The sequence below is a fragment of the Aquarana catesbeiana genome, linkage group LG10, assembly GCF_042186555.1.
Source record: "Aquarana catesbeiana isolate 2022-GZ linkage group LG10, ASM4218655v1, whole genome shotgun sequence".
Lineage (NCBI taxonomy): Eukaryota > Metazoa > Chordata > Amphibia > Anura > Ranidae > Aquarana > Aquarana catesbeiana.
Genome location: NC_133333.1, coordinates 29,686,724 through 29,698,559, shown reverse-complemented (window position 1 = coordinate 29,698,559; position 11,836 = coordinate 29,686,724). Strand labels below are relative to the sequence as shown.

Here is an 11,836-nt window from a genome sequence, read left to right as displayed (position 1 = left end):
CATCTTCCTTCGGTTTCTTCCTCCATCTTCTTCTTCTTCTGGTTCTTCTGGTTCTTCTGGTTCTTCCTCCAGTGTTCTCGTCCAGCATCTTCCTCCACGGTGCCGGCGTCTTCTTCCCTTCGTCTTCTCGGGCCACTCCGCATCCAGCATGATGGGAGGCTCCCGCTGTGTGACGCTTCTCCTCTTCTGACGGTTCTTAAATAACGTTCTTAAATCACCCGGTGACCCCGCCCCCTCCGATGAACGGAGACTTGACAGAACTTCCCTGTGGCATTCCCCGTGGCGTCAGAGGGGGCAGACAGGGAAGTCACCGTGTGTCAGAGGGGCAGGGTCACCGGGTGGAGGAAGAAGAAGATGGAGAAGAAGAAGATGGAGAAGAAGATGGAGGAAGAAGAAGAACACCGAAGGAAGACCAGAAGAAAGAAGATGGAAGAAGAATTGGAAAGAAGAAGAAATTAATAAAGGACTTGTTAAAAAAAGTCTCTTGTGTTTTTTAACCTTTTTTGACACTTTTTGTGAAATGGTAGGGGTACATTTGTACCCCATTACCAATTCACACGGGGGGGTGGGATCTGGGGGTCCCCTTGTTAAAGGGGGCTTCCATATTCCGATAAGCCCCCCCGCCCGCAGACCCCCTCAACCACCGGCCAAGGGTTGTGGGGATGAGGCCCTTGTCCCCATCAACATGGGGACAAGGTGTTTTGAGGGGCTACCCCAAAGCACCCTCCCAATGTTGAGGCCATGTGGCCTGGTACAGTTCAGGAGGGGGGCACTCTCTCGTCTCCCCCTCTTTTCCTGCGGCCTGCCAGGTTGCGTGCTCGGATAAGGGTCTGGTATGGATTTTTGGGGAGACCCCACGCCATTTTTTTTACATTTTGGCGCAGGGTTCCCCTTAAAATCCATAGCAGACCTAAAGGGTCTGGTATAGATTTTGAGGGGGACCCCATGACATTTTTTTTTTAATTTTGGCCAGGGTTCCCCTTAATATCCATACCAGACCTGAAGGGCCTGGTATGGAATTTAGGGGGACCCCCCACGTCATTTTTTTTTTTATTTTGGTTTGGGGTTCCCCTGTGGGGAATTCCCATGTCATTTTTATCAATGAACTTTTATGTGTATTGTCGGACCGGCAATTCATTAATAGCCACGAGTAGTTTTAAATTACTTTTTTTCCTTTGAAATTTCATTTTGCTGTCAGACTGTTCTAAACACGGGAAACATGCTCCCCTTTACAGGCATACTATAGACACCCCCCCAGGTATGAAATTTAAAGGAATATTACACTTTCATTGTTTCACTTTAAGCATTATCAAAATCACTGCTCCCGAAAAAATAGCAGTTTTTAAAACTTTTTTTTGCATTGATCCATGTCCCCTGGGGCAGGACCCTGGTCCCCAAACACTTTTTATGACAATAACTTGCATATAAGCCTTTAAAATTAGCACTTTTGATTATTCATGTTTGTGTCCCATAGACTTTAACGGTGTTTGCGTGTTCAAACAAATTTTTTGCCTGTTCGCATGTTCTGGTGCGAATCGAACAGGGGGGTGTTCGGCTCATCCCTACTTGCTAATAATGGAGCAGGGATTAGCAGTGTGTGTACCACAAACGGTCCGTCTCATCCAATGTAGCATACAGTAGAACCTTGGTTAACGAGTAACACAGTTAACTAGCATTTTGAAAGACAAACAACTTTTTTTTTAAATCCTGACTTGGTTTGCGAGTGTTGTCTGGCAAAACGAGCAGAATTCAACCTAATGGACTGTGCAGTACCGCACTTGGCCAGAGGTGCGGGGGCGCCGGTGACACTCGGAACAGTTCGGAGCCGTTTGGAAATACTCGGAATCACTCGGAAATACTCGAAAACACTCAAAAATACTCCGTTCCCGAGTGTTTCCCAGCCTTTCTGAGGGTTTCCGAATTCAGCCGAGCTGTCCCCGAGTATTTCCGAGGCTCTCCGGCGCCCCCCACCTCTGGCCACATGCGGTATTGCATGCAATAGAAGTCAATGCGGAACGAATTATCTTTGTTTCCATCGACTTCTATGGGGAAACTCGCTTTGATATGCATGTGGTTTGGATTACAAGCATTCTCCTGGAATGGATTATGCTCTTAATCCAAAGTTCCACTATACAAGAGAAAAAACCTGGTGCTCAAGGCACGGTGTGACCCCTCTGGATTTTAAAAGGCGGACCAGATGTTGATATAAAATGTATTTATTTATTGAAATCACACAGTAAGATTGCATTAGCAAGAAGTATACTAGTCAAAGGTAATTCTTCCTTGCTGACCATCAAAGTGATATTAAACTAATATTATTATTACTATACAGGATTTATATATAGCGGCAACAGTTTGCACAGCGCTTTACAACACAAGGGCAGACAGTACAGTTATAATACAATTCAATACAGAAGGAAAAACCACAGTCACTTCCAGCATGAAAAGGTCTTCTGAAGACTGTGTGGATGCTGCTTTCCTTTTATAAAAGCTAGGCTCTGAAGAAGGGGGTGCGAAACGCGTCAGCTGTACCCCATGTTGTGTTCCTGTGCATGTCCATACACTTTGTGTTTTTATGGCTCATTGACTTTGTGAGTACCCACTTTTATTAATTGGTAATGCACTAGGTGGGCGCTCCTTCCATTTTGATTTTTTCAATACAGAAGGAATCAGAGGGCCCATATAGAGTGAACTGGCTAAAAATATGCACTGTCGCATTTATCACTTTGATCACCCTAGGAAGGGGTTAACATCTAGGGTGATCAAAGTGATCAATGTGAGCCTTAGACCCCTTTCACACTGAGGTGTTTTTCAGGTCCTAAAGGGCTAAAAATAGCCCCTGTAAAGCGCCTGAAAAATGCCTGAAAAACGCCTCCCATGCAGTCCAAGTGTGAAAGGCCGAGTGCTTTCACACTTGCAGGATGTTAGAAAATGTCCTGCAAGCAGCATCTTTGGGGCAATGGAGGAGCGGTGTATACACCGCTCCTCTACCTCTCCGGACCAGTGAAATGAATGGGCACCGCTGCCAAAGCACCTGCAAAGCACTTCAGCAGCGGTGCTTTTCAGGCGCATTTAACCCCTTTTTTGGCCACTAGTGGGGGTTAAAAGCGCCCCGCTAGTGGGCGAAAAAAACGCTAAAACGACAGTAAAGCACCACTAAAACTCTCAGCGTTTTACCGCTATCCGCGGCGGTGCTCTGAGTGTGAAAGGGTTCTAACAGCGATTGGTGTGTTTACCACAGGGAAACAAAAAACAGCACATTTCCACTGACAGGACAGAGTTCTGTATTGTATACAATGACAGAGCTCTGTCCTGTCCTTCTCCTCACCGATCAGCAGGTGCTGGTGGTCAATCACTGGCCCGTACCCGCTGATCAGTTTTTGCTGTGAATAATCACAGCCCATCCGGCATGGCGGCGGCAGCGGCACTCGTGCACCCCCTACCCGGATGTGTTGGATTGCGTACTGTCGTGAATATTCAGTCAGAATAAGTTGTGCCTTTTTAAGGACAGGTTTCTCGCACAATAATTATCCTTGAGTAATTTTTAACGAAGATATTTTTAAGATACAAAATCAATCATTATGACACAGTCTATGCTTGTGAAACTTATTCACGGAGACCTGTGGTCATACGAAAAAGTTATTTATTGGTAAACAAACACAAATAATCACATGAAATTAAGATACCGATTGCGTTACATGAACGTCTTGAAAATCAATAAAAACACTTGCAAAAATGGGCGTACCGTCCCTTTGACCTAATACCACCATGATAACTTCTCGGTAGATTCAATAACCTTGTGAACTTGACACTTAAACAGAACATCTGTATTTCACACGTGCAACCGTTACTATACTGCAGATAAGTAAGTGGTTAAAATTGTGAAATAAATTAAACGTTTGTTTTGTCAATAAATGTGGCAACTATGCAAAAAGAAAAATATAATGAAAAATTTGAATCTTTAGAGAAAAATCTACCAGGCGGTTATTGATTCGGGAGAATGATTATCAGTTGAATAATATTCAATACATCAATATTTGAGAGAACATATCAATATTTGAGAGAACATACAAGATAAAATCAACATGATATAATTACCCATTCCAGGATGGCTACAGTTCCTATTGGCTGGTTACCAGAGTTAAAATGGCTGCCGTAGTTTCAAAATGGATACTCCTAAAGAGGATTTACTTCTTGTGACCTCCGAGTTCTAAGTATTAGGTGTTGAGGAATCTTCATGAATGTAAAGATATGTATTCATGCATGGTGCATGAGTGTCAGTCTGGGAGTGTATGTCTCCCAGTGTCCCCCCTTTAGGGTGGATCTCTGAGCTCTCCCCCTGAGCTCTCTCCTCCTTCCGTTCTTTTTTCTTCTCCCATCTTCCTTGCCTCTAAATACCATTTTAGATAATAAGACCATAAAAATTATAATGGCTTTGCCCAAAAGGAGGTGGCTCACTTCCCATTGGGTTAGGAGACGTAATGATTAACTTCCTCTGGAAATTTAGTGAGTTCAAATAATACCACCTTCAACCACCAGGTGTCACACATGTTTGAGTCCATCCTTTTAAATTAATACGTCCTATTTTCATAAGGTGTATAATGGTAAGGATAAGTATATACCTTTAAATATTCTGGTACTCGGTCTAATGTAAAATACACTCAGTATAAGTTTGATTAATCATCCTTACATACCTTGGTTATATAACTGTATCTCTATAAATGTATATCTGTAAAACTGGTCTATCTAGGAAATACACACATTGTTATATATTTCATCAATACTACATAAAAATGATTATCTATATGGATACCTGTATAACTTCTGGTATCTCCACTGAACATTTGTTTATCTTAAGTGTAGGCTACAATCTTATATGATTATAATCATGATTATATGTTTTTCCTAATACTAATTCGTTACTTAAAACACTTCTACTTATAAAATCACACTTTCATATACATTTTCTTCATAGCAAAGTTGTTGGGTCCGCAGACGCCAACATTATAATGTCTCTGTGACCTACAATGTCAGAGATAGTTTAAAATGACTTATTATAACCTTATTGATACCTTAAATTATTTTTGACTGGCACAATTTTCAACTTTCTCTAATGTGTTGAGAGGGACCTTGAACATTCTCACTGGGTGTCTAGAGATGACTTGTTTGTCTAAAACATCCTAAAAGTTCATACAATGGGTTCTGTTAGCCAAGGTGTTAGCTATTTAAACAGTTCTTCACTCGAACACAATAAGTGAGGTTATCTCTATGCGAGAAAAGTTTATATATCCTTGTGTCCTGTGGCAGCTTTTGTTTATTCACAATACCATGTAAATATCTCCTTGTTTTGTGACAAGAACAGTCTTTGTTCCAACAGCTTCCTTTACAATACATGCTTGTAAAAGTCTTCAATATTTAAAGAAGTAGTAAAACTTGGAAAACATGAGAGCGTCTAATTTGTCCTTAAAGGTCGACGAAAGGGCAACAGTTCATCTGCTTTTTGAGGCCTAAGCATCTCTCATGTTTCTGCCAGTAAATATAAAATATATTTCTTCATGAATTCACAACAGTACTAGGTAAGCGATTCAGCCCAGAAGAGCCGCTCTGCAGCTGTACTCATATGTGAGGCGATCGGCAAGAGGTTATACACATACAAATTAGACATGTGTAATTCGTTTCAAATTAGTTTTTTTAACGAATTTCGACAAATTCGTTAATTCGGAAATATCCAAATTTCGGAAAACCCATTTACCAAATTTTTCTTAATATTCATAAATTTGAATATTCGAAAATTCGTAAATTCGTAGATTCGAAAATTCGTAAATTTTTTAATTCGTAAATTTGTAAATTAGAAAATTCGGAAAATTCTAAATTCGAAAATCTGTAAACCTGAAAATTAGAAAATCTGAAATAATAACTAACTAATAATTAACTTAACTGTTACTAACTATTAAATTATAGCTATTGGAATTTTCTTTCAAATTTGTCTATTAGTGAACGTAACAAATATGAATTTATCCGAAATTACAAATTATCTGAAATAAAGAATGCCGTATCTAAACGAAATGAATGTAACAAATTAATAATAATAAATAACAATAATAATAATAAAAACTTTTTATTATTAATATTATTTATTATTAATTTGTTACGTTCCATTTGTTTAGATGTGGCGTTCCTTATGTCAGATAATTCGTAACTTCGGTTAAATCTGTATTCGTTACATTCACTACCAGCAATATTTGAAAAGAAATTCCAATACCTATAATTTAATAGTTATTATTAGTTAGTTAGTTAGTTATTTTTTCGATTTTTCGGATTTTCTTTCCTATTTTCAAATTTACAAATTCACGAATTCACTAATTTTCGAATTTACAAATTTATGAATTGCGATCATAATGAATGACCCGAAAAATGAAAAAAAAACAAAAAACGAATGAAACAAAAACAAACTAATTTTTCGGCTGTGCACATGCCTTATACAAATTGTTACAATCAAATCTGTTTTATTACACAAAACTAATTCAAAAGTGTATATCCAAATTTAAAACAGTGATAATGAACACTGAACTAATAATACACTTATCCATAAAAAGACTCCAAGTGCCATAAGAAAGCTCCACTTATCAATTATAAGCAAATAACGAGTTTCAACGTTTAATAGAAACTGCACAAAAAAAAAACATTTAAAACCATCAAATACATTTTTTCGGCATTCATATTACCACCAAAGCTTTGTATGTACATTAATAAGCAGGGAGAAAAACCTACTCTGTCCACTTATACTCATATACACTTATAAAGATGATATATTTATAGTAAATGTTAAAATGGTGTTTGTATACCCTCCTGGTATTCTTTGATTTTATATTCCTGCAATTGATAGTTGAGGATTGATGTATAAATATAAACGTAAGGATTTTAACATCATTCTCCAAAAATGTTTGCTTAGTGACCAAGATGAACCCAAATAGTCAGCCTAGTGTCACATAGTCTAATCTATGACATATCTTCTTAATTTTGAATAAAATATTTTAATTCGAAAAGTTTTTAAGTTCGAATAGTTTTTCAATTTCCAAAGAGAATAAAATAGAATAGAAAATAATGTAATAGCATAGAACAAAATATAATAGAGGAAAAAAATATAACAGAGAATAAAATAATAGAATATAATAGAGTAAAACAGAAAAAATTGAATAGAAAATAAAAAAAAGAATAGAATGGAATAGAATAGAAACAAATAGAATAGAATTAAAAAAAGAATAGAATAAAACAGAAAGAATATAACCATCTTCTGAAATTTAAATAGAATAGAATAGAAAAGATTATAATTCAAAAAACAATAGAATAGAATATAAATTTGAATTTGAATAGAATAGAAAAAAGGAGAATAGTATAGAAAAAGCAACAGAATAGAATAGAATAGAAAGAAAATAACTATCTTTCTATTTTAATCTATTATTTTCTATTCAAAATTCTAATTGATTCTATTTGGGAAATGGTTATATTCTTTCTATTTTATTCTATTCTATTGTTTTTTTAATTCTATTCTTTTCTATTCTATTAAAGTCTATTCTATTCTATTCTTTTTTTCTATTCTTTTATTTTCTATTTTGTTCTTTTTTACTCTATTGTATTCTATTCTTTTAATTTCTGTTCTATTCTTTTCTATTCTATTATGTTTGTTTCTATTATATTTTATTCTCTTTGGAAATTGGAAAACTATTCAAATTCGAGAACTTTTCGAATTGGAATTTGAAAACTATTTGATTTCGAAAACTATTCGAATTTGAAAACTATTCGAAATTGATTCTAAAACTATTTGAATCGATTCTAATTCGAATTCCATCTGAATTTCTTTTTTTTGTTATTTCCGATTCGTTTAAATTCGGTACTATTCAAATTCGGAACGAAACAAACTGCACATGTCTATCAGGCTCCTAGAGTATTCAACCACAATTTTTTTTATAAATAAAGCATACACATTTGCAAACATTGCCACATCATCCCTTAATATGTGTTGAAATAGCTCTATCACATTTGGCTTATGGCATGATCAGGTGAAAATCTGTGTCTATTTGGATCTGTCAGGTTGGTGTCCTCAGTTAATGCTCTCTCAAAACCAGATTTAATGGCGCTCCAGAATTTTTGTTTGAAGTTTTGGCCAATGAAGACATAGAGAAGAGGGTTCACACAGCTGTTTAAGAATGCCAGTGAGTGTGATATAAAATAGCCTATCAAAAACAAAAGTCTGAGATCATGAAGTGTTCCATATGAATTAATGATGGAAAATACATGGAAGGGAAACCAGCAAATAAAGAAGGAAATGATGACGGCTGCAATCACTTTGTAAGGTTTGGTAGATGTTACTCTGCGATTTCTTTGAATACGCAAAAAGATGACAGTGTAACAGAAGATAATGATAGTAAAAGGAATAACAAACATAAAGATAAAGCTTATTATAACTTGTTTAACGTACATTGACCAATCTAAATTACAATCCACAATGGTATCGCTGACATCATGTGTATCTGAATATATGAAGTAAGGTACATTGAGTAGAAGAGATACAATCCAAAGTGCAAGAACGACTTTCACAGCCAGTCTCACGGTGCAATGGTTCCGACACCAAACAGGGAAGACCACAGAGATGCAGCGATCAATGCTGATGATGGTGAGTTGTAGGACACTGGCAGACAGATTGATAATTAATGCAAAATCGTTAAGCTTGCACATGAAGGTTCCAAATGGCCAGTGATAGTCAAGTGCAAAGTAAATGATAGTTAAGGGTAGGAGAAGGCTGAAGGTAAAATCTGCAAAAGCTAAACTTAGGAACCAAACAGAGTTGACCGTCTTTTTCATTTTAAAGGCAACAAACCAGATGACCAGACCATTTCCAGTTATTCCCAGCAAACATATTCCTGATAAACCCATCATGTATAAAACATGGAGTATTTTAGACAAAGTCATATCAAATTCTTGATCTGTGTGAGTTGCCTCGGTGGTGTTGGTCTCCATACTTCCAGACATGTCAGGGCTCAGATATCAAGTTTTATGCTCTGCAAAATGAACACGATTTAAGAAATATGTAACAAAGGTACACTGAGACTTGTGAAGAAACATTCTAACCAACTGGGGGGAGGGGAATTTCTCTTGAAATGTGTTTTTATGGACATTTTTTATGTCAGATAAGAAAGAAAGCACAGCACAAAGTCAACAAAATAATAAAGGCATATATACATCTTTACTTATTTATTATTAAGGGGGATTTTAAAGGTAAATAATCTCACCTTTACCCCTAAATACACTCTAGAATCCCCAATACAAGAGTGCCAACTCAATCTATAGAAAATACAGTACACCCAACATAAAAAGGTATCAATGGTGTAATGTCAAATCATTTTGTAAAAACACGTAACCTACAGCTGAACATTTTAGTATCTGTCTACAGATTCCTATAGAAACAAGAAACTTTAAATATATTTCCCAATGGATGTATCCAAGAGACTTGCAGCACCACCATACAATATTCATTTTCGTGCAGCAAATTAAGTCTATCTGATCACTACTTACTAGGTATTACTTACCCACCTAATGGAATGTTCTAGAAGACATTTCATTTGCTCAACAGATTTCCACAATCTTTTAAAGAACCATTACAATGCCTTCTGTATTCTTTTTATGATATTATTGTCCTTACCTGAAGTTGGGTTGTTTCTGGTAGAAGTTTTCTGTGTGTTTCTCTCCAGCACAGCTCAGTAATGTGTATGCACTCCGTATATTGGGACTCTTTTTGGGTCTAAGACTTGATTATGACGTCATCTGATAATAAAGTGATTGGGATGAGAGTTTTAAGTTGTATGTCTGAAAGAAAACCAAACTTCTGTTTGATAAGATAAGATTTAGATATGGCTTCTGCATAATAAAGAATTTTTCCAGTTACTCATATGACTTTATTTTTAGTGTTGTAGAGCCCCGTGCTGTGTAAAGAAACAAAATTATGGATAAAGGGAATTAAGTGAAGATTAGCATTGCTCATCACCCCCCGACATGGATTTTGTCTTTGGCACACATTGCATACTGAAGGTTTTTACCTTTGGAAACTACTTTAAGGTTTTCAAATGTTATGGTTGGTAAAGTCCTTTTAAAGTGCATTGAATGGTGTTTATATAACTTCCTGGAATTCAGTTTGCATTTATTTTTCTGCACCTGATACCAAAGGTTACAGTACTTGATAATGAAATATCATATTTAGGGCCAGGGGCATGAAAACTAATTTAGGCAATTTTGAATTTTTTTGGGGGAAATCTTTCCATGGTGGACTGGAGTGAATCCGAATATTCAATGTAGAGTATCTATAGTCATTGCGTTTCACTTTTTGTGCTGAAATGTCAAATTGTCAAATTGTTATTGCTGTCTGTGCCCCCTCTGGAGATATTCATCCTCTCTGTTTGTCCTGGGGATCGTTGTAACTGGGACAGAAAGTGATTAGAAATCCACAATGGTTGTTTTTGGAACCGGTGAAATGAAAACTTCCATTGGGGACTCTTTTTGTAGTGAAAACTGTCTTAGAGGGGATTTGCTCTCCCTTCCTGTTAGTGAAGGGAAATTTTCCAAATTGACACACAGTAAAAATGTAAAAAATGAAAGTCGATCCCAAAATAAATGATAAAAATTTAAACATTTGCCTATCAATACACTTTACTGTTGCCAGTGGTATACCTCATACATCTGTCACCCAGGGCTGATCTTTTTTTTTTTTTACATCCCCCATACCTAGAAAAATTATCTAAAGAAACAAAGTGTCAATTTGTGGGTGTGGTCATATTGCACTGTTAATGGGTGGGTGGGGTTTAAAAGGGCGTAGTTAAATAAAAAAAACCCTACTCAGCACACATATGCCACAGTCTTTTTACCCACAAAATATGGTTTAATTATGGAGCCACAAGCAAGAATGAAACAGACATGTATAAACCTCAGCACACTCGTTTTAATAAATGTAAACTCTTCCATACAATATTTTCAACACAACTTATAGAAGAACTTCAGGAGTAATGTAGTAGTTAGGAGTATGAAATGTAGAACACAGTGGGGTTTATTTACTAAAACTGGAGAGTGCAAAATCTGATGCAGTTGTGCATGGTGGTAGCCAATTAGCTTCTAACCTCAGCTTGTTCAATCAAGCATTGACAAAAAAACTGGAAGCTGATTGGTTACTATGCAGAGCTGCACAAGATTTTTCACTCTCCAGTCTTAGTAAATCAACCCCTGTTAGGAGATTTTTCCAAAACTGGAAAAAAATGAATCTGGAGCGGCTGTGCATGCCAACCAATCAGCATTTATCCTCAGCTTGTTCAGTTAAAGTGATTGTAAATCTTTTTTTATTTTTTAAACAACAAACATGTTATAGTTACCTGTTCTGTGCAAGGGATTGGCACAGAGTGGCCCCGATCCTCCTTTTATGGGGTCCCCTGGCGGCACTCCTGGCTCCTCCACCTCATCGGGTGCCCCCCCCCATGGAGACCTGCTTTCCCTGGGGGCACCCGTGCCCCCGGCTCCCGTGTCACTGGATTTGATTATCAATCTATCCAGTGAGGACCCGAGACAGCGGCTGGAGCTGCTGGGCTCGTCCCCATCGCTGGAACGATCGGGCTCAGGATAGAAAAAGGGGGGTCTGGGGGGCTGCTGCAGCACAAACGGCTTTAACCCTTAATGCATAGGATGCATTAAGGTGAGAACCGTGAGGGTTTACAACTCATTTATGCTTTGAAAATGAAAGCTAGAAGCTAACTGGTTGCCATGCATAGCTGCTCCAGATTCAGAGTTTTCTTCAGAT

At 37.2% G+C, this 11,836-nt stretch overlaps 1 protein-coding gene across 1 annotated transcript; it reads right to left on the bottom strand.

The window, feature by feature from the left end:
- Nucleotides 1-7,900: 7,900 nt before the first annotated feature.
- On the bottom strand, nucleotides 7,901-9,030 carry LOC141109973 (chemerin-like receptor 1). The gene has a single exon (XM_073601222.1). It carries the CDS (start codon nucleotides 9,028-9,030, stop codon nucleotides 8,035-8,037), a length of 996 nt encoding a protein of 331 aa, XP_073457323.1. The 3' UTR covers nucleotides 7,901-8,034.
- Nucleotides 9,031-11,836: the final 2,806 nt, after the last annotated feature.

Bases quoted from the DNA above. Each gene is read 5' to 3' on its own strand.
- LOC141109973 (XM_073601222.1), bottom strand. From the start codon at position 9,030: ATGTCTGGAAGTATGGAGACCAACACCACCGAGGCAACTCACACAGAT.